The 22,697-nt window shown below is 40.2% G+C and overlaps 2 protein-coding genes across 2 annotated transcripts in view; both read right to left on the bottom strand.

Moving 5' to 3' along the window:
- TDRD12 (tudor domain containing 12) overlaps window positions 1–14,882 on the bottom strand; it is a 41,554-nt gene extending 26,672 nt beyond the window's left edge. Inside the window, exons 1-9 of the mRNA XM_064459529.1 lie at window positions 10,294–14,882; window positions 8,577–8,627; window positions 7,252–7,413; window positions 6,816–6,952; window positions 5,260–5,379; window positions 3,830–3,885; window positions 2,286–2,371; window positions 1,026–1,224; window positions 319–395 (exon numbers count right to left, since the gene is read on the bottom strand). Coding sequence (XP_064315599.1) covers window positions 319–395; window positions 1,026–1,224; window positions 2,286–2,371; window positions 3,830–3,885; window positions 5,260–5,379; window positions 6,816–6,952; window positions 7,252–7,413; window positions 8,577–8,597 — 858 coding nt within the window. The 5' untranslated portion in view covers window positions 8,598–8,627; window positions 10,294–14,882. The remainder of the gene's footprint in view (window positions 1–318; window positions 396–1,025; window positions 1,225–2,285; window positions 2,372–3,829; window positions 3,886–5,259; window positions 5,380–6,815; window positions 6,953–7,251; window positions 7,414–8,576; window positions 8,628–10,293) is intronic.
- A 126-nt stretch (window positions 14,883–15,008) lies between these two features.
- On the bottom strand, window positions 15,009–21,563 carry NUDT19 (nudix hydrolase 19). The gene is made up of 3 exons (XM_064459527.1): window positions 20,818–21,563; window positions 17,495–17,702; window positions 15,009–16,381 (listed from the first exon to the last, which is right to left on the bottom strand). Exons 1-3 carry the CDS (start codon window positions 21,517–21,519, stop codon window positions 16,155–16,157), a joined length of 1,137 nt encoding a protein of 378 aa, XP_064315597.1. The 5' UTR covers window positions 21,520–21,563; the 3' UTR covers window positions 15,009–16,154.
- Between the last annotated feature and the right edge of the window lie 1,134 nt (window positions 21,564–22,697).

Below are 22,697 nucleotides of genomic sequence, written 5' to 3'. Positions count from 1 at the left end.
TTAAAATTTACATTTTTATATATTCAGAAAACTCTGTGGTGTTGACAGCTATCATCTTCACGAAACTATAGCAAAGGGGTACAAGAAGGAGGCACCACCTTTTCAAGGACTGTAGTACATTTTTAAAATTTTTCTGCAATTTAAAAAGAGAAATTGAAGTAGAAGGTTCACTTTTTTAACTATATCAATAACTAGTGCAGTCCCCCAGATCTATGTTATATGGAAGAACAAGCCAGATGACTACAGCATTCTTAGTTTGTCCTACGTATGTTTAATGTCACTCATCTTTGACAATTTAATACAAAATTTAATACTTACAGGAGCAGTACTTTCAATTAGATCTGTGCTTGACTTCTGGTATGTCTCTTCAAGAAAGGAACTGGAAGCAGCAAGACCTAAAAAGATGAATAAAAACCGCAGAAACACATTTCTGATTATCTGAACACATAAAAAGCCAGTATTTTTATTTACAGTAGGTTATGACTGACTGTAGTTGCTTGTATCATTTCCTAATGGCAAAAAGAACAACCAAAACAATAGTTATCTTTGTGTAAAGATAACTATGCAGATGAACTGAGTGAACAAGGATGGAGGATGGAAAGTTGCCTACTTTTAAAAAGGCAGGCTTGAACCACTATAAATGAGACAACTCAAGGGTAAACACTCATTTTAAAAGTACCTCTGTTAAAATAAATCCCTCCAAACTCAAAGAATTAGCATGCATCATTGATCAATGCCACAATTAATTTCAATAATGTCTAATGCTATTAAGCATATCAACAAATGCCCATGTTTCTCACCCTCAGCCTTCCTTTCTATAGTACAAGAAGCTTTACAGTATTCCTGCATCTGATGATTTGATTGGTCTTTGTAAAGTCTGATATATAAACATTGTTTGTTAGAAGGATATCATTTGATCCAATTATTGGATTCAAACACAGACAGTAGGTTCATGTTCAATACATCTAATTAAAGACACATGATGCATTGCATGTATAATTGTTTCTGACACACTTGGTTCCCACCTGTTTCAAGATTTGTTGATATCTTCTCCTGAAATATCACTGGCCTGAAAGCAAGCGCAGGATTAAGAGTTTTCACTGGAAGAGACTCAGCATTTAGCGATGTTTCGCTCTCCTGATAATCCGTAAAACTCCCTGTATTCTCTTTAGCTTCCTCAAAACGCGCAAAGTTCTTTGAGACAAGATCATCATTGACGCATACCTAAAAAAATCCCAAAATCTTTACTGGTCGGTATCAACAAGCGATAAGCTACATCACCACATACTTGTTTAGCATTTACCTGAAGCTTTAACCAGCAGTAAGACATAAGTGGTATCAACAAATGCTTTCTGAATATTAACTCCAGAATAGGAAAGTCAGTCATATCCTCCTGTATGTTCTCTAAACACATGTTAATTACTTGTCAGTTTCATGCTTCTACCTAAAATTCTGTACCCAATTAACTTTTTCTATAAGCCCTAAAAATTTAAAAAACCCTGTTAGTAAGTCAAGCTCATTTATTTCTTTTTGATTTAGCATGCATCTGGCAGAAAAAAGTAATACTAAACTTAAAACTCCTTAAACTCCATTGGCTCAGCGATCAGCTATTGCCAACTGGGACTCTGAACCTAGAGAAGGTATTCAAATTAGTATGTACCTTCAAAGTTATTGTCTATGGCAAACACCCCAGCTCCAGCGTTAAAAGCCTTGGCAAAACACTCCAGGTAGAAGCAGTATTAAAATAAATTAACTTGTATCTACCATACAGCTACTTAAGTCTGACAGTAGCTACAGCAGAAATTTTGCACACAAGTTAAACATTTTGGCAAGTGGAACTATTTGTTCTGCCCCTCCCATCCCGAAGGTTTGGGGACTCAGCCTTATGTAAAAGTGTAAACTTCTCTTTATTTTTATAACGCTATGCAACTGCCTTATTGAAGCATCTTTAAGTATGATACCACAAAAAGGTGGAAAAGTGCACTAAATGATTTTCATAGTTGTCCATTTGAAGTACTTGCTGGACTTCACTTGCTTGCCAATACCTTCCAAAGAGAGATTCACATAAAGAAAAATTTCTACCCCTTGGAATTCCTCCAGAAGTTTACAAGCAACAAAAATATAAAACAAAACCTCTAAGTAGTTAATGATTTCGATTCTACTGTATCTGACAGAAATTACAAAACTCACTTGCAAGTAATGCTTTTCAGTCTTAAACTAATCACAAAGTTATAACTTACATAGCAAAGTGCATGAATAGGTTTGTTGATATCAAAGTATCTTACCTTTTCATCTTTTATTGTCACATAAAGGAAAACATCAAATGTGTTATCTTCTATGGCACATAACTTGGCTTTCATTTGGGTGGTTGCTAAATGTAGCAATAAACACAAGAACAAGTAAAAAGATTAAACCCGAATCAAATTATCAGTATTTTTTTCACTTGTCCTTTCCAAGATAGGCAAAAATAGAAATCTCAATTAGATGTGTAACCTACTTTAGAGAAGCTAGTACAAATGTAATAACTTTTAAATGAAACAGGAAAGTAACATGGCAATAAACTTGGAGTTACAAAAATGAAGTCCTTAGTCTTTGAAGGAAGATTGAGAGCTGAAACAGATTAATGAACTCTCCACGCAGACTAGTCTTAGTTCTACACTAAAGGTCTCAGTTTATCTTTTAGACTCTGACAATCTGTAGTACAAATGCATACTTTCCAAACTTAACATTTACTTTTTTTTGAAAGAAGTTGTATTTGCACATTTGTATAGCTTGGTTAGGCTCTTCATTCAAGCAAACATAGCTGATAAAAGTCAGTTAGTAAGTTCTGAAGCACTTCTTCATACACTAATGATGTGCCAGCAACTAAAAACCCCTATGTATTACTACTTATGGTACAGTCCGGGAATATCTATGGAATTAATTTCAATGTTACTATCGCTCCCTACTAACCTTTACTTTGCACAGTGACACTTCAATGTGTGGGGAAAAAAGAAAAAAATCATGAGAAGTGCTATGTCCCAGTTAGTTTGTGAAATTATAAGCCTAAAGACACTTTATTGCTTTCATAAACGCATTCTCTCCTCCCCAAATTCCTTTCATGTTATACTTTTGAGTAAGCAGGTAGTTAGTTTTTCAGGTAGAAGCACTTAAGCAAGAAGATTAGAAAATCTCAGTAGAGAGATGCTTTTCTGTCTCATACCAAAATAGAAGGCTTGATATGAAAACAACTGGATGACCTACCACCAAACATGGGGAAGGACAAGAACAGACTGGAAAAAAAGCAGTTCTAAATAACTATGTGGAGCTCAATCTCTTTCTTAACAACTATAATAAAGATACTCCTCTTCTGAGCCGGTGCTTATATCCTTGCCAAAAAAAAAACCAAAACAAAACCAAAACCGAAAGGGTAGCTACTAAGCCAGATCTTGCCACCTCTGTAGAAAGCCACAAAAATACAGCTCTGATGCTGAATCCAAGCTAAGATAACTACACAGAAAGGCTCCACTGTTCAAAACAAATGTTACATAAGTGCTACCTTATTTAGCGTATCCAAGAGCCTGATACCATATGGTCAGCTGTCAAAATTTATGCAACATGGAAGCCTACAGTACTTAAGATGTAGCTGCACAAATATTTTTGCCTTAGTCAAAAAACAAACCCAAACCAACAAACCTACAAAAAAACCCTTACGTAGCTCCTTTCTCTTTTATTATACAACATTCTTAAACACAATCAAATATATAATAGAAGTACTACATTTCTCTAACAGTTTACTTTTCCCAGAATAGAAGTTCCAATTATGATTTTGGCAGGATGTTTTATTTACCTTTGAGAAGGTTTTGAAAATACCGAGTAGCAGCACTATCCCATCTTTTGGCTGGTCTAGGAAATAAACACAAGCAGTTATTCTGTATCATCAAGAATTAAAATGGTAATTTTAGAAAAAACTTAGGATGCACGTAAAGAAATTATTTCAACTCATGCCAAATCTTAAGAAGTGCACCAACTAGACACATTAGCAGATTCTTATTACTTAGAATGTAACTTCAGTCTTGATAATATTGTTTCAGCTCATCAATAAAATGAACTGATCAAAAATTACTGGATATTGTTTTGTCAAGGTATGATGGCTTACATCCAATGTAAAATATGATGGCTAGAAATGAAACAATAACCAAAAATAAAATAAGAATCTACTTGCTGAAAGTATTAAATAGTTATTGAGCAATTCTGAACAAGCACTTGACGAACAGTGAAGTGCTAAAGACTGAAATGTCTGCAGCAGAAAGTAAAGGTCACTCTACCATCTTCTGCAATTTTAAGTATAAAACAAAAAAGAATCAAATAAAGAGCACCATAAACAAGATATGACAATCTACTACTTTTTTTGATAATTTGCAACGATGGCCCACTCAAGATGTATGCTATTCCTATCCAAACCATGCTACCATTTGTTCTGTTGGAATATTGGAAGTCAAATACTAATTTCATCTTCCAAACAAGAGTACTAAAACAATCAAAACAAAACCTGCTTGACCACATGTAGTTTTGAATATTCTTTAATGACACAAATCAAAGTAGCTTTCCTGCTGTGGAGCCATATTCCCCGGTGATCTAATCATGTCCCTCTCAAGCTGGCAGGATCTTTGACAAAAGCATCCTGGAACTTAAGGATAGAAAAGCATTTTTCTTTACCACCAGATCCCAGTGAAAACCTTATTTAAGTCCCTCAAAACTGCAGTGAGAAAAAACTGACATAAACGTAAGGAAAGCAAAACAGTAATCCAAAAATATGTCAAGAAAGAGAACACAGAACGGAGAAAAACAAAGCTACCTATAAGCAGCTATAAAACTTCAGTTCAGCTAAGCATGTAACTACCACAAATGAGTATCAGGAGTAAGACAAGCATCTGTAAGAAACAGCACATAAGGATAGATTAGTAAAGAAGTTCATGTGCTAGGAATCAAGAAACACAGCTCTAGGATGACAAAGAGCAAGAGCACCCAGAGACTTGTCTGAACTTCTGAAGCTTTTAAAATAAATATAAAAAGATTCGAACAGGTGAATAATAAACCCCGAATTGTTAGGGAAGAATCATTAAGGAAGCACTTTCATTTAAGAGCTGCTCCTCTGAAAGTTTTCCAAATCTGATTTCTTACGTTCTCTTGAAACAATCTCTTATAAAAAAATACCTGCAATAAAACTTCATGCTTAAGACATTTATTAATAGAATACATTTATTGAACTCTACTTACACTATTTTTGCAGTATCTTCATAAAAGTCAATACGCAATGTCACTGGCTTTGTGCGATACAGCCTACACCTTTTTGCTCTATATGGGATCTGCATAAATGCTTCCAGTGCAACCCGAATGCTTAAAAACAAAACAGAAATAATCTCATTTTACAGAGCAGATCTTATTCTCCAGAACTCACTGGTCTCATACAATCCTTATGTTACGTTGTATCTGACAATACAGTTCTTCCAGAAGTTTGGCTCTCACTCTGAAACACCCGTGGAACCAGTGTTCTATTTTTCTCTCCAAGAGAGGTGCTACCAGAAGCAACTGGCGAACAGATTTGCTCCAGATATGAATATGCTTCTTTACTCAAAATCTTTCTGATCCTTTGCCACTACAGTTTGAAGTCTTTCCATGAGATTTGCCCTAATACTACCACATATGCCACCTGGCACTGCATATTCTCTTTTGCAGTTATTACTTCTGTGTGAGAAACCAGGTATGATTAACATCAGCAAGAAGGAAATCTAATAAATACACTAATTTACACTAATTTTCCTAATAAGAACTTATTCTTTATAAAGGTATCACTAGAGTGTTCATCTTATCCTTTACACTTGGTTTGGTTGAAGACTTTTAATAACCAGCAAGACACCATATATAGCAAGCTTTTAAGATCTATATGTTTATCACTTTTGTTCAATATTTTATTTTATAACAAAAAAGCAGTAAATCACATATTTACTTCTATTTCAACATATTTTAAACTTAGGGCATTGTCAAGTTGTTTGCCAATATAGCAATATTCAATTTAAAACATTATTTAACTTAAATCTTAAGTATTTTAGATAAGCTTTCTTAATTTTGTGAAATACTAAAAAAAATATTTGGTAAAGCTTCTTGTACTCAAAGTTGCATATTTTATTAGAGAAATGAACTTCAAATCTAGCTGGGAGCTGGAAGAGTTACTTTTTAGAACACATTTCAAAATTTCAGAAACAGTAGATTTCACAGAGGTTTTATTAAAAACTCTGAACATTTGAAAATTCATCTTTTTTTGCACCACGTCAAGACAGACTGTCAGCTCTTAGTAAAGTAAACAAGCTAGTAAACTGCAGTGGGAAAAAACCCACGTATGTGTGTCTAGATGTCAAAAGCTGATTCAGCAAGTGAAACACTGCTTCCACATTTGCTTTGCAAGTGACCATCACTGGTTATAATTTTTTAATATATAATCACTTAATAAGGGAGGAAAGTATATAAAATTAATGTTAACTGGCAATCATACAATTCAGTCATAACAAACTGACATTATTTGTACTTCACATCTTTAAAAAAACAAAAGAAAACCCACAACACAAAGCATCTTTAAAAATTCACAAAACAGAGACTGGTTTTTATCCACACTTGCAAGGGCCTATCATATGGCTAGCAGTTTTTCTTGGACCCAACCCACACCTCAATTAAACCAAAGCCTTGTCACTATCAATCCAAGAAATTATTCATAGCATCTGTATGCATTAACTAACAAATACATTTCAGTAACAGTGTCAAAAACCCCAAACACTTACTCCTTTGATTTAACAAAAATGTATTTGCCATAATCCACAAGAAAACATTCTGTTTTATAATGATCTGTACAGTACATGATTGATTTAATCACCGCTCTACACCAGCATTTGAGTTCCTCACTAAAAACCACACAAACCTGAAAAACAAAGAACAAGACAGCAGGTTCTTGGAAATGGAGTGAATTACACTAAGTTTTTTTAGAGACAAGATTCTAGTACTCATTATATAGCCATCAATTTTTTTTTTTTAATGCAAGCATTGCAGTTTAGGTAGATATGAAGTTTACAGATAAGAAGATATAACCCATACGTATGCCATTATCTACTTTTCTACATAGCAGTATTAAAAAAAGATTAATGCATATGTTGGATATTTCACCCCCAAACCAATGCAAATAACACTATTTCTATCTGTACAATATAACAATGATTTTACCTGGCCTTCTTCTACTGTTACTGGTTTTACTTCATCCACATCTTTATAAGATTTGTCATAGAACTGATTCATTTCAGCATTCAGGTTTTTATATTCTGTTTCATCGACTATGTAAGGCCCGCGTCCTTTCATAGTAACCCAAAAGCAACCTGGATCTTCAATCTGGGGCAAGGGATAGATAACAATAAAAAATGCTATTAGCTCCCACTAAAACAATAGGATGTTTTTAAGACTATCTGAGCAGCAAATATAAAAATAAAACTTAATCTTTAGTAAGGCACCTTAAAAATTCTGGTGACTGATACTTAGCATACAGAATGTTAACAAGCAAAACGTCTTTCAACTTCAGACCATTAGCTTATTAAATGACTTCTCAGCTTGCAAGTTTCTTCAGCACTGCAGTTAATGGCACATGTACTTTAAAAGGTAGTAGCATCACCTAAAAAGTTGGTTAAATCAAACAGTGGGTAAAGTGCAAAGACATTAAACTTCTTGCTTCCATGCTGCCAAGAAGTACATATAAAAAAACTCCAGAACACACAACAAACCCCACCAATGGGCTTTTCTTCATGCTCAGAGAGTCTGCAAGACAGTCAGTTTCTTTAAAACAGGGTCATAGCTTTCTGCTCAGCCTTCGTAAACCTTTGTATCAGAGTCTTTCCCCTGATCTAGATCCCCAGTTGTTGTGGGTTAGCACTAGCAGGCAACTAAACACCACACAGCTGCTCCCTCACTCCCCTGCAGTGGGATGACTGAGACAATTGGAAGGGTAAAAGTGAGAAAACTCATGGGTTGATATAAAACCAGCTGAACAGGTAAAGCAAAAGCTGTGCATGCAAACAAAGCAAAATAAGGAATGCATTCACTGTTTTGCATTGGCAGACACATGTTTAGCCATTTCCAGGAAAACAGGGCTTCATCATGCACAACACTGACTTGGGAAGACACATTTGATAACCACAAATATCCCTGTGGAAGAGGAAACCACCCCTTTCTTCCTCCTTCCCTGTGGCTTTTATATCTCAGCATGACATCATATGGTATGGAACATCCCATGGGTCAGCAGTCCTGGCTGTATTCTGAGAGAATAGTTTTTCCAAAATTATTTCTCTCTTGTGGAATTCAGTAGAATCTGGTACTATGCTACACTACTTTTAAACACCTACAAGAAATGATGAAACCTATATAAGCCATATGCAACCCCAAACACGTAAGGAAGTGCTGCTGAATGGAAATACAGAGGCATCATCTTATTTGTAAATCTCGCTTGAGTTGCACAGAAGTAAACAAAGAGCAATCCTTGAGTTTAAAAAACACCAGCATACCTCTAATACCAAGACTTCCATGTTTTTCAGCTACAGTCTTCCTCAACACTACTGTAAAAGAAAAATAAATGTTTGCTTAACCATTTTTAAAGCCATCATTTGATTTGAAACATATCTAAAAAGAATATACCTAAAGCAAGACTACAGATTTTTGTTACTAGTCTCAGGAATATTAGCAACAGGAGTTGCTACAAGGAGGAACAGCAACAGATTTACAGGTTTTAAAGGGTTCAAACCAGTCTTCTTAATGAGCCACTACATTAAAGCCTAATTAAGATTTGCCATCCACACTTATTTACATACAACCACGCCAATTTTTAGTACTCCACAACACACCTGTTATCCTTAACCTACTTACAGTACATAGCTGCTTATCTTACATTCAAAGGTCAACAGAAATAGGCTGATTGAAGACAAGGGTTGCTACAATCTATCTACGTGACCAAGTGTACAGAAACACCAGAGGAAAATGCTTACACCATTAAAAAAAACTAACACAAAAGAACAGTCTCAACCTTAGCAAACAATTTTAACATAACAGAGGTTTTTACTGGTATTTCACATCATATTCATCTGCATTTGTACATATTGTACCTAGGAATTACAATGGAATAATAAACTACCTGCAGATTGAAGTAATTTGGATTTCATTTTGACACAAACCAGCACACCACAATATCATCACGACAGTGTCTAGCATCTTAGAAGAATTTACACTGGAAGTAGGTGCCAAGTAAAACGTTTTGGGAGAGGAAAGTCACACTGGCCTTTCACTTCCACAGCTAGTGTTGAACAAGTCAGTGCTAAATAAGAAGCAATACAGCTACACTCTGGAAAACAGGTCTTACAAGGAGCAGCTGAGGGAACTGCAGTTGTTTAGACTGGAAAAGAGGAGGCTGAGGGAGACCTTATTGCTCTCTACAACTACCTGAAAGGAGGTTGTAGCGAGGTGAGTGTTGGTCTCTTCTCCCAAGTCACTAGTGATAGGATGAGAGGAAACAGCATCAAGCTGCATCTGGGGAGGTTTAGATTGGACATTAGGAAAAATGTCTGTACTGAAAGAGTGGTCAGGCATTAGCACAGGCTGCCCCGAGAGGTGGCAGAGTCACCATCCCTGGGGGTGTTCAGAAAACATGTAGACGTAGCATTTCAGGGCACAGTTTAGGAGACATGGTAGTATTGGGTTGGTGGTTGGACTTGATGATCCTAGAGGTCAAAAGACCTCTAGGTCTTTTGGTTGAAAAGACCTTAAGGTTGGAAAACCAAACTTAATGAGTCTATGATTCTAAAACTAGCAACATGCTTTGCTAAGAGATGGTACTAATTATTCCCAGCTTGACACTACAATGAAACAGCTGTAACTATTTTGGAATCTTTACCTAACATCATGTAACACAAGCATACCATCCAGGGTACACTTAAGTCTCTAATGCTACACTATATTATACTGTAACACGAGATGCATAGTGCTGCCTTAGACACTTTAAAAAATATATACTTTTATTGCAGGAATAACACAAGGAGCTTAAATAACCTCTCATAATCTCTCAGTTTGTTAAGTACAAAACCAATACATAACTTATCAAAGTATCAAGGATAAAGCACACCCACATAAAAGGCTAGCTCTCTTAACATATTCATAATAGCAACATACTAAGAACTAAATAAGAACACAAATGCTTGCTCAAATCCCATACCCAACATTAAGGATATTTACCTTGTAAAGATTCAAGAGATTATTAAACTGCTCACCTCCAACTGCTACCCTAAGAAAAACATAACAAAGGTAAGAAGATAAAAGGATACCTCTCCAACAACACAAATCTGATATAAACATTCCTAGAAAAAACAACCAACCCACTATCCCAGCAGTCCATCCATAAAAACCCACACTTAACAGGCACAGATCAAGGAAAGAAGAGCACAATAAAAAGTGAAAGACTATGAAGAAGATATGTTTTCTGCTTTTTTCCCTCCTCCCCCCAGCTTCCTTAACATTCTGCCTTAGCTTCACGCTCTCCCTCGTAAAAACACCCCCTCACCTCAACCAACAGCACCATAGCCTCAAATGCCCAGTCACACCCTACACGCACTGCCTCTCCGCTCCCTAGAACCCTCCAGAAACACCCAGGCCTTCCGCCTTCAAGGCCACGCCCCGTGCGCAAGCACACTCTGCCCAATGCGCATGAGTACGCGGGCGGTGGGCTGTGGTGCATGGCCGGAGGGGGCTCTGACGTACGTGTGCTGGGCAGGTACCCTCTCCTGCCGAGAGGGGGCGGACCGGACCCGGACCCCGCGTCCCTCGGAGCGAGGTGAGAGCGCTGTAATGGTGCTTTCACGGTTATTCTAGTGTATTGCTGTGGCAAAGGAGCCTTAGGCTACTCTTGCCTCTCTGCCGTTCCCACCCCAGGCTTGGAGGGGCGAGGCGCATCGTGCAGCACCGGTGGTACCTCAGGCTGAGCGGGAAGAGGCTCGACAGGACGGCGGTGAAGGCGGTGGGCTGGGGCTGCTCCTGCTCCTGTGGCGGTGGCTTCCCGAGGCAGGGTCGTGTTCCGCACCCTGAAGTGGCAACAGCCCGGGCTTCTGCGGCACGCGTTTTCCTTAAGTGGAGCGTTTTCTTGAAAGGTGTGTAAAATTGGGCACAGGGGGAGAAAGTGCACCTGGCGCTTCCCTATGGGAGTTCAGCTATGCTACTTTAAATATCCACAACAGAAAGCATCTGTTGTAAATGTCCCATAGCATTTAGGGCTTAAAAAGAGCGTTCAGTCTCACATCTCAAGCTACTTTTTTTTTTGTTTTCCTTTTTTAATTCACTCTGTTTTACACTATCCATTCAGGCTTTAAAAAAAGGTGGTTTAGGCCTGATTTAGTTTTGCACAAGGCTGCATAGACGTGCTGCCAGCCCAAAGGAAAGGGATGAAACGTGCACCTGGGAAATATAAGCCTGCCTATTTGGGTAGAAGGCTGTACTTAAGAGTGGCACAATATTTTGAAGCTACAGCTTTAATTATCAATATTTTAAACTTAAAATGTATTTACTGTCTGTATATTCTAAGCTATTTATGCTTGCATTTAATGATTGTCATAACTTTCTATGTAAAATAGTATATTTTTGTTACTTTTTTTGTCCTTTGGCCTTCAAACTCCCCCTACTGGACCGTTTTGGTTTTGTTGGTGGAAAAAAAAAAGTTAAAGGAGACAAAGACGGAGCCACAGACTGTTTGCTGAAGTTATGGATTTAGCATTGAAGTAACTGTTTTTGGCACACAGCAAAACTTGTATTAGAATTAAAGGCATAATGTACAGCAACACACAGATGTGTAAAAGCTTATGTAGGAATCTAAACTGTATCTACATTGCTGAGTAATTTCTTTCTGAAAAATATTTTCTCCTAATAGCTTCTTTCTACTGCAAAAGTAAACTGGTAGAACAACGATAAGGTACAGAACAATAAAAAAATAATCAGGAAAGCTCTGCAGCAACTATGAAAGACTGTATTGCAAAATCAAAGCAGTTGCAGACTGGATAATTTCTTAATTTTTTGTATTTTCTTATATATATTGTTTTGTATATTTGAATTCATGATCTTGAGGGATATGGGCCAGATGAAGAGTAAAGTGGAGAATCTGAATTTTAGGAGAGTGAACTTCCAGTTGTTTTAGGAACTAGTGGATGGGAGCCCTTGGGAAACTTCCCTTGGTGATAAAGGAGCAGAAGAGAGCTGGGAGCTCTTTAAGGATGTTTTTCTTAAAGTACGAAAGCTCTTGATGTCCATGTGTAAGAAATCAGGCAAGGAAGGCAGGACACTGGTATAAATGAGTAAGGCCCTCCTGGTTATACTGAAGTGCAAGAAGGAAATGCATAGGAACTGGAAGCAGGAATATGTAATCCATATAGAAGAATATAGGGATGCTGCTTGGGTGTATAGAATGGGATGAGGAGAGCTAAGGCACAGCTAGAGCTGAATTTGGCAACGGATGTGAAGCGTAATAAGGTATCGTTACAGGTATGTTAGTCAGAAAAGGAGAATTTAAGAAAATGTATACATCCCCAGACCTCTGATAAATAAGATGGGAGATCTAGTGACCACCCACGTGAAGATGGCTGAGGTACTCAAAAATTATTTTTTGCCTCGGTTTTCACTGGCAGTCACTCTTCCCACATCTTGCAACTCCCTGAACCTCAAGGTGGGGAATAAAGTCTCTTCCATCGTAAGAGAAGACCAAGTGCAGGACTCTCTGAGGAAACTGAACATAGACAAGTCCATGGGACCTGATGAGAGGCATCCCGGGGTCCTGAGAGAACTGGCAGATGCCGTTGCTAAGCCACTCTCATCATATTCCAAAAGTTGTGGCAGTCAGGCAAAGTCCCCAGTGACTGGAGAAAAGGGAATATCACACCTGTTTTTACAAAGGAGAACCCTGGGAACTATGGACCAGTCAGCCTCACCTCTGTGCCTGGTAAGGTCATGTAACAGATCCTCCTGGAAGCTATGTTGAAGCATATGGAAGACAGGGAGGTGATTCAAGACAGCCTACATGGTTTCACCACGGGCAAATAGTGCCTGACTAATCTAGTGGCCTTCTACAAGGGAGTGACTATATCAGTGGACAAGGGAAGAGCAACCAGGACTTCTGTAATGCCCTTGACATAGTGCCCATTCTTGCCTTTAAATTGGAGTGAGATGGATTTGATGGATAAGGAATCAGCTGGATGGCCACATCCAAAGAGTTACAGTTAATGGCTCAATGTCTAAATGGAAACTAGTAATGAGTGGTGTCCCTCAAGGGTCCATAGTGGGACCAGTACTTCATTAGTATTCATTATCTTAATTAATGACATAGCAAGCTTGCAGATGATACCAAGCAGAGGGGCACAGTTAGTATGCCATCTGTCAAGGTCCCTCCAGGTGTGAGAAGTGGGCCCATGTGAAACTCATCAAGTTAAAGAAGGCCAAGTGCAAGCTCCTGTACCTGGGTTGGGGTAATTGCCAGTACTAGTACAGACTGGGTGGTGAAAGGATTGAGAGTGGCCCTGCAGAGAAGGACTTGGGGGTACTGGTGGATGAAAAATTGGACATGAGCCAACAATGTGTGTTTGCAGCCCAGAAAGCCTATTGTATCCTGAGCTGCATAAAAAGAAGCATAGCCAACAGGTTGAGGGAGGTGATTATCCCCTTTACTCTGCTCTCATGAGACCCCATCTCAAGTACTGTGTTCAGCTCTAGAGTGCCCTGTATAAGAAAGACATGGACCTGCTTGAGTGGATCCAGAGGCAGGCCACAAATATGGCTCCAGAGGGCTGGAGCACCTCTCCTGTGAAGAAAGGCTGAGAGAGTTGATTTGATTTGGCCTGAAGAAGAGAAGGCTCTGGGGAAACCTTATTGTTGCCTTTCAATACTTAAAGGGGGTTTAAAAGAAAGATGGAGAGAGCCTTTGTACCAGGGCCTGTAGTGACTGCACAAGGGGTAATGGTTTTAAACTGAAAGAGAGTAGATTTAGATTGGACATATGGAAGAATTTTTTTTACAGTGAGGGTGGTGAGACAGTGGAACAGGTTGCCCAGAGAGGTTGTGGATGTCCCACCACTGGAAGTGTTCAAGGCCAGGTTGGGTGGGGCTTTGAGCAATGCGATGTAGTGAAAGATGTTCCTGCCATGTCAGGGGTCCTGGATTAGATGATCTATAAAAGGTCCCTTCCAACCCAAACCATTCTATGATTCTATTACCAATAGGGTATTTGTTTTTTTTTAAACCTCTGTTGGCAGGAACAGAATAGAGTAGTTTACCATTGTTGCTACACAACAATGATAAAATAGAAATAGTTTTGCAAGTGTTTCTCTGCCTCCCTTTCCTGGGCTGACAGAATAACCTTAATTTGCTGCATTACTGTCTACCAGCTCAAAATAAGGATTCTTTGTTCTACGCAGAAGGTAGAGAGAGCCCAACCAATACATCATCTTTATCAGTGCTGTATCATGTTAAATTTGTGCATGTTCTAATTTTAACTTGTAAAACAGCCTGGCAATTACTGGGATGACTTATGTTGTTCATTATGAATAAATAACTGAATAATTTTGAAGCCAAGATATTTGTTACTACAGATGCCACAGACATGATCTTTCCCTGTTGTTTTCCTAGTACTTGTGTCCAGTTTTAATCTCAAAAAGCTAAAAACCATGTAAGACAGCCATACAGGGTACTTTCTTTGCTTTCTCTGCTTTCTATTTTAATTCTCCTGTTGTCTTTGTGTTCAGAAGAGTTAGCCAGAATATTCTGAAGGAAATATGTATACTGTATATTATGCAGTACAATAATATAACTCTTTCATATGATGGATGTTTAGCAGAGGTATACAAATTTCAGCAAGGTCTGCAAAACCAAGAATGGTCTGAGCATGTTCAGAGAGAAAAGACATATTTTTCCAATCCAAATGAATGCTACAAACAATACAATTTAATGACAATGTTGCAGAAAGTTTTAATTGAAATACAGAACAAAAGCTGAAACAAAGCTTTCTGAAGAACTGTACTGGCTAATCTCAGGTCATCATTCATTCTTCTTCCAGATAAAGAACTTACATCACTGCTCCATTTACTCTACTTATTGCACAAAAAAAGACAAAACCAACCAAACAAAAATCCAAAACAAAAAACCAAGCAGCAATCCTTCCTCTGAAATTCTTATATCTCAGATATATTTAGTAAAGTAGTTGAGAAGCAAAATGTGAGATGTTGAAATATGGAAGTGGGTGTTTCCAAGGCACTACAATATTCCCTGAAGTTGCTGGTATCTTTTTGGAGCTAACCAATTTATTTTTCAATTTTTTAAAATTGTTAACAACTTGAAGGTAAAAAGAATGTTGAGAATGCACTCAATCTGATAGATGGCTTAGTTTGTATAAATTGTTTCTGCCTTTGAAAATTGTGAAGTTTTGGATAGATTACAATTAGGAAAGAATTTAGGTATATTGAATATAAGAATTAACTATTTTTAAAAAATTAATTTTAGCTTAATAAATCTGTAATAAATCTATATATACATACATACTGGTTTTCCCCAAAATTAAAGAGGGAACAGACTGGGAGATGTCAGCAGACAAGAATGGGAGATTTAATTCATTCCTAGACACACAGTTGTCTAATGGATAACTTCAGGAAGCACAGTAAAAGAATTCTTCAACCACACTTATTCTGAACGTAATTTATTCTTAAATTTTCGGTGAGAAAAGGACCTGTGTGACTCAAGAGACCAGTGTTGCAGCATATTCTGCAATTATTATGTAAGTAGAATAAGGTGGTAATGTGTTGGTATAATTACCATCAAATCACATTTAAGTTAATAATTAAGTTGATGGTTAAGTTTTCAGTAGCCTCTAAACATTGTAACTGGCACAACTGTGCTATTTCAGAGACTCAAAAAATTAGGTACACGTAAATCTCAAACCACACACACACACAAAATCCTTTGGCAGCACCAAGGAATATTTTTCCTGACTATTTGGCAATGATTAGAAAGGACCAAAAGCACAGTGAATATGTATGTAATTAAAAATATTCTAGCTTTAAACCAAACAGATATTATAATCTGCTGTTGTAACCTGAACAATCAGAGTTTATCATCAATGGATTAATGTGTTTATATTTTGCTTGAATATTAATGTAGACAGCAAGATTGTAGATGTTTTTTATTACTATCCTGTGAAATACACTACCCTCCTTCATGAGATCTTCAACTTTCTTGTCTGTTGACATGATTATTTTCTTTTCTCCTGTATAATCTGGATCTTCTGGATATAACTCATCTCCTGGGGGCAGAAAAAAAGTTTTAGTTATACATTGCCTACCTTATTTTTCAGCCTTTTGACTGAGTGACCGTAGCAATTTTTAAATATTTATCAGGACATGAAACTCAGTGGAATGTATTTCACAATACAAAAGGAAATTCCCTCTAAGCATCTTCAGATTTAAAGACAGAGCTGTAAACTTCTGAAGTATCTGTCAGTGATGTTGCCGTGCCCATTCAAGGTGTTGATTTGAATGTTCAAGTGTTCCTGATAATACTAATATGCTATAATCACAGCCTGGTCAGATATAAGTTTATATAATAGGTGGAGAACAAGACAAATGCTTTTCCAAGTGTATAAAGATAGGCTACAAATAGGACTAAGAATAGAAACTGTTACTTCATTCTGTTCTGTTGAAGAAAACAGTGTTTTGCCATATCCATGTAAATGTGTGTTACTCTTGTGCAAGAATCCTAATATACCACAAATACAGAAATTCAAGAGGTCAATAGTGACCAAAAAAAACCCAACACCCCCCAAACCAGGAGAAAGCGTAATGAAAAGCAAACTAAAGAAGCCAAAAAAAAAAAAAAAGTAGATGCAGATTTTCTTAAGGAGAAGGCAAAAATGTACATCATATGAAATGAGAGTAGAAAGGGCAGGAGGCAAATGAATTAGTGTATCTCTTTAGATCACTGCCCTATTACTACAGTTTTGAAGACTGATACTGCAGCTATGCTTGATCCACTTGCGCTTATGAAGACAAACAGGTAACTGAAGTAAATGAGAAGTCCCACTGAAAAGGACTAAGCAAGAGGAGTTCTAATACAACCTTCAGATTAAAAAAAAAGGTGAAATGCTGGAAATTCTTCATAAATACACATATTAATGGCAACAATATGAGACAGTGAGATTATAAGTACAGAAATAACTATGCTGTCTTGCAGTATCTTGTCTCTGACAGTAGCCATTATCAACTATGTCAAAGGAAGCCAAACAGTAGAAAAAGCATGCGGTAACTTTGACTTAAAATAATGTTTTCTTTACAGTTATAGACAGTTTTATGTCATGTGGCTTGAGTATGTATTAATTGCAAAGTTTAATATTTAAAAGAACCTTCATCTGTTTTCGTACCTGGCAATAGCTGAATGTAGCCATCTGAAGCTGTCAACATCACAGGCATCCAGCGCTCACATCCCTCTAGAGCTCGATCAGAGCTGAACTTGTGTAACTCACGGAGTGAAGAGAAGTTGCACAGTCTACACAATTCATAGAACTGAGGTGGACCAAACCATATTTCTTGAGATTTCAAGTGTTCAATGGCTTCTGGAGGTGATGACCACTATAAGATGAAAACAAGCCCTGAAATAATGATTACATCTGCAGATAGAAAGTATCAATAACTTTAAAAGCCATTAGCAAGGAAGTCTTTACAGAAAAAGAGCTGGAAATAGTCCAAATTTTCTGAAAACAATGAAGCCCATGAATAAACTATCCAAAATAACAACAAATTTTTAAAAAATTGGAAAAAAATCATAAGCAATTGATAAAATTATTCTTTCTCCTATAAAAAGAAATAAACTTTTATTTTACAAGTAGGCATGCCATGTTTGGAAACAAACTGAGACTTGTTTTAGGGGCCTGACTAAAAGTCTACTGAAACCTACAGAAAACCTTAAACTCAATGTGAACTCAGTTAACAAAGGTTGCTACTGATGCTTCAAGAATTAAAAGTGCCTCTAAACATCTGCTTCCTATACCCATTGTTTTCAGAGCATGAACACACAGCTATTCATGCTTAAACATAAGCTTGGTGGCTCATGGCCTATATAGGTTGCTTGTCACTGGGTAAAAAACTGGCTGGATGGCTGAGCCCAGGGAGTTGTGGTGAATGGAGCTAAATCCAGTTGGCAACCAGGACCAAGAGGTGTTCCCCAGGGCTCAGTTTTGGGGCCAGACTTGTCTAATTTCTTTATCAATGGCCTGGATGAGGGGATTGAGTGTGCCCTCAGTAAGTTTGCAGATGACACCAAATAGGGTGGGATTGTTGATCTGCTTGAGGGTAGGAAGGCTCTGCAGGGGGACCTGGACAGACTATATTGATGGGCCAAGGCCAAGTGCCGGGTCCTGCACTTTGGTTACAACAACCCCTTGCAACGTTACAGGCCTGGGGGAGAGTGGCTGGAAAGCTGCCCAGTGAAAAAAGACCTGGGGGTGTTGGCTGACAGCTGGCTGAACATGAGCCAGCAGCGTGCCCAGGTAGCCAAGAAGGCCAGCAGCATCTGGGCTTGTATCAGCAATAGCATGGCCAACAGGAGCAGGGAAGTGATCGTGCCCATGTACTTGGCACTGGTGAGGCCGCACCTTGAATACTGTGTTCAGCTTTGGACCCCTCGCTACAGGAAAGACATGCAGGTGCTGGAGCGTGTCCAGAGAAGGGCAATGAAGGGTCTGGAGAACAAGTCTTGTAAAGAGCGGCTGAGGGAACTGCAGTTGTTTAGTCTGGAGGAGGCTGAGGGGAGACCTTATCGCTCTCCACAACTACCTGAAAGGAGGTTGTAGCGAGGTGGGTGTTGGTCTCTTCTTTCAAGTTATTAGCAATAGAACGAGAGGAAATGGCCTCAAGCTGCATCTGGGGAGGTTTAGATTGGACATTAGGAAAAATGTCTGTACTGAAAGAGTGGTCAGACATTGGAACAGGCTGCCCAGAGAGGTGGTGGAGTCTCCATCCTTGGAGGTATTTAAAAGACGTGTAGACGTGGCCCTTCAGGGCATGGTTCAGGAGGCATGGTAGTGTTGGGTTAACAGTTGGACGTTATGATCCTAGATGTCTTTTCCAACCCTAATGATGCCATGATTTTATGTATCGTGGTGTTCTGTGTGTTTAAACCATTAGTAATCTTCATTTCATCCCACATGTTGAATTTGGTAATATAAATGTGTGCATAAGCATTTGCAGTAGATTTATGCTGTTACTAACAAAACTACAACAAACGTGAACTCTTTTGAATATATCATCTCAGGCACTTTTAAATTTATGTAGCAAGATCTGTTAAAAAAAAAAATCTAGAAACATCATTAATACCAAAATCATTAGGTAAACTTTTACAGAACTGCCTGTTTTCTCACCTACTTCTAACTTGCTTTTGAACTTCTCAAAATTCTAGAATAATTTAGACCTTAATGTACCTGACCCTGAGCTGCTTTAAGTTTCTTCATGTTTTTGACTCTCTTACTCCTCCAATTAAAAAAAGTGTAAAAAATCAGTATAGCTCCAAAAATTGTTTTAATAATATAATGTTTCAGTAAGTTCGTATGTTACTTAAAATATTCCAAATAACTGCAAAAGACAAGGATTACTAGCAGCTCTTGCAGCCCTAGAACACCCTGCACATACCACATGGATCTCTCCAAACATGCTGAATGTTAAGGGTGTAACGGCAATACTCCATTGATACTGCACAAATGAATGTCATCCACCTTTGAAAGATACAGTAATTCAAGGTGAAAATGAACTGACGTGATACACATCCTATGTCATTGTCCTGGTTTCGGCTAGGATAGAATTAATTTTCTTCCTAGTAGCTGCTATAGTGCTGTCATTTGGATTTAGTGTGAGAATGTCAATAACACAGATGTTTTAGTTGTTGCTGAGCAGTGCTCACACTAGTCAAGGACTTTTCAGCTTCCCATCCTCTGCCAGGCGCACAGGAAGCCGGGAGGGGGCAGAGCCAGGACAGCTGACCCAAACTGGCCAGAGGGATAGTCCATACCATATGACATCATGCTCAGTGTATAAACTGGGGGGGAGCTGGCCAGGGAGCGGCAATCGCTGCTTGGGGACTGGCTGGGCATCAGTTGGTGGGTGGTAAGCAACTGCATTGTGCGTCACTTGTTTTGTATATTCCTTCATCATTATTATTTTCCTTTGCTGTCCTATTAAACTGTCTTTATCCCAGCCCATGAATTTTCTCACTTTTACTCTTCTGATTCTCTCCCTGAAGGGGAGGGGAGGGGAGGAGGGTCAGCGAGTGGTTGTGTGGGGCTCAGTTGGGACTGCGGTTAAACCACGACAGCCATTAAACTTGATGTAAAGGGACCGTGAAAAAACAACCCTTTCAGCCTGCAGTTAGAGCTGCACGTTTGACTAAAGGGGGCCGCGGCAGTGGCCGATTGGAAGGAGAGCTGCACAAGGGAGAAGATTGCCACGAAGATGAAAACTCCCTTCCATTTCCACACATCTGAAGGGAGCGTTATCGGGACGGGGAGGGAGCCGGGCCCTTGGGCGACTCCGGCCGCCTTTCCCGCTGGGCTATACTGGAAGCCGGCGGGGGCTCGGCGGCTCCTCGGCGGGGAGGGAGGGGAAGGGAGGGCAGGGCAGAAGCGGCGCCCTTCGTGCTGCCGCCACCGAGTGCCCAGGCGCCTTCTCCCACGCCAGCGCTGCGGCGGGGCCTTACCGTGACGGCTGTCACCTCTCGATTATCCTGCGAGGCGTGGGGCGGTCGCGTCTCCAGGCAGCACAGGTAGAAAGCCGTGTCATAGCGCCGGCCGCCGCGGCCGGCCCTGCCGACAGGGGTCAGCCAGTTACTCCACTCCTGCAGCGCCCAAATGTTGGGGACGCAGCCCAGGTGCCGGCAGAGCTGCAAGAAGCAGGCCGGGTCCTCCTGCACCCGGCGCCGCCACTCGCTCAGCTCGGCAGCGGGGGGCAGGCGCTCCGCTGGCAGCGGGGGGGCCGGGCCGCTGCCGGCCGCCGGCCCGCGCCCCGGCACCAGCAGCAGGATTCCCGCCTCCTCGAAGGTTTCCCTGACAGCGCAGATGCGGAAGGCGACTTCCCCAGGCAGCGGCGAGCCCAGCGGCTGCCGGTCGGTGGCGAAGAGCGGTGCCCGGCTGCTGCCGAGAGGCGGCGGCCTCACAGCACCCAGCCCGCACTGAGGCGAGGCGGGCAGCAACCCCAGCCACTCCGCGGAGAAGTCCGCCGCTTCCACCAGACCCCCTGGGAAGACGTGGGAGCTGGGCATAAAGCCGCTGCAGGCGCTCCGCTGCAGCAGCAGCACCTCGTAGTCAAAGGGGCCGAGCGGGGAGCGCGGCGGCCGTGCCGGCGTCCCCGCTGCCAGCAGCAGCGTGGCCGCTTCCCTCCAGTGCCGCAGCCGCGAGTTCATCCCGAGGGGTGGAGGACGAGGAGGCTGAGGCCGCGATCGCGCTGCGGGGCCGGCCGGGCGCCACCGCCGCCTGGGCTCCCGGAGGAGCCACTGCAACCCGAGGCACCGGCGGGAAAGCCTGGCCCTCCCAGGGACGTGGTGGGCTGGAGGCCTGCCAGAGGCGGTCAGTAATGCCTCAGTCCCGATCAGCCTTAAGCCGGTAAGTGGTGTCCCCAGAGGGCAAAAGCTTAAGGTAATACAGAGGGTTTACAGGCACGGGGCGAATGGCTGAGAGAAACGAGGCGGTGACTTTCAATTTACTTGAAAAACTATGGCTTGGAGTAGTTCACACTCCCCGAGGTTTTACAGCACTCGCTGAGTGTATTTACAGCAGGACGAGATGTAAATGGTGAACACTGTTGGACTGCAACGTCTTCCCGAGTACTGCTGAAGGGGCTGTAGTTACAGCCGTAGAAACCAGCCCGGGGTCAGGAGCCGGGGACTCGGATTTGTCATTGTAATGCTGCTGCTGACCTGCCAGCTGGCCTCACAGAAATCTCCTTATCTCAATTCCACATCAAGGCGTGTTGATAACACAAATAATTTTAGGTCTTTAATTAAACATGTCATGTTCCAAGTTGTTTGAATTTGTTCTAGCAGGCTTCAAGGGGACAAGTACGTAGAATTTTAATCAATGTTTTATTACAGAGCTCTTCTGTTCTGAGGCTTTTAAGTACGTTTTTACCTGGGGGGAAAAAAAAATCTAGTCAGGCAAGATAGCAAAACCTTGAAGAAGTCCTTTGAACGGACATTGCACTTTAGGAAATACTTTATTTTGTTAGTTTGACATTCGATTTTGATTTCTCAGTTATAGATTGGTGTTCTGAATTTGTAAGGAGTTTAAGCAGAAGGAAGCTGATGACACAAGTTGAGAAATTTTGTAAGAATATTTGCATGTAACATGGAGAATCCTCCTCCTATTCATAATCCTTCTCTTGCTAGATTCCATTTGGCAAATACCCACATACCTGCACATGCCTTTGAAAACTTCTCCATTTTATTTTCTATTTCAGCATGTACTTAATGCCTGTGAGGTGTGGCTCACCGTAACTGAAATGATGCTTAGAGGCAATTAAACCAGTGGGATGCTGGAATATGTCAATTGACAAAACCAGAAAATGCAGTCCAGGTCTACACAG

The sequence above is a fragment of the Phalacrocorax carbo genome, chromosome 8 (genome assembly GCF_963921805.1).
Source record: "Phalacrocorax carbo chromosome 8, bPhaCar2.1, whole genome shotgun sequence".
NCBI classification, from domain to species: Eukaryota; Metazoa; Chordata; class Aves; order Suliformes; family Phalacrocoracidae; genus Phalacrocorax; species Phalacrocorax carbo.
This window is presented reverse-complemented; position numbering and strand designations above follow the sequence as displayed.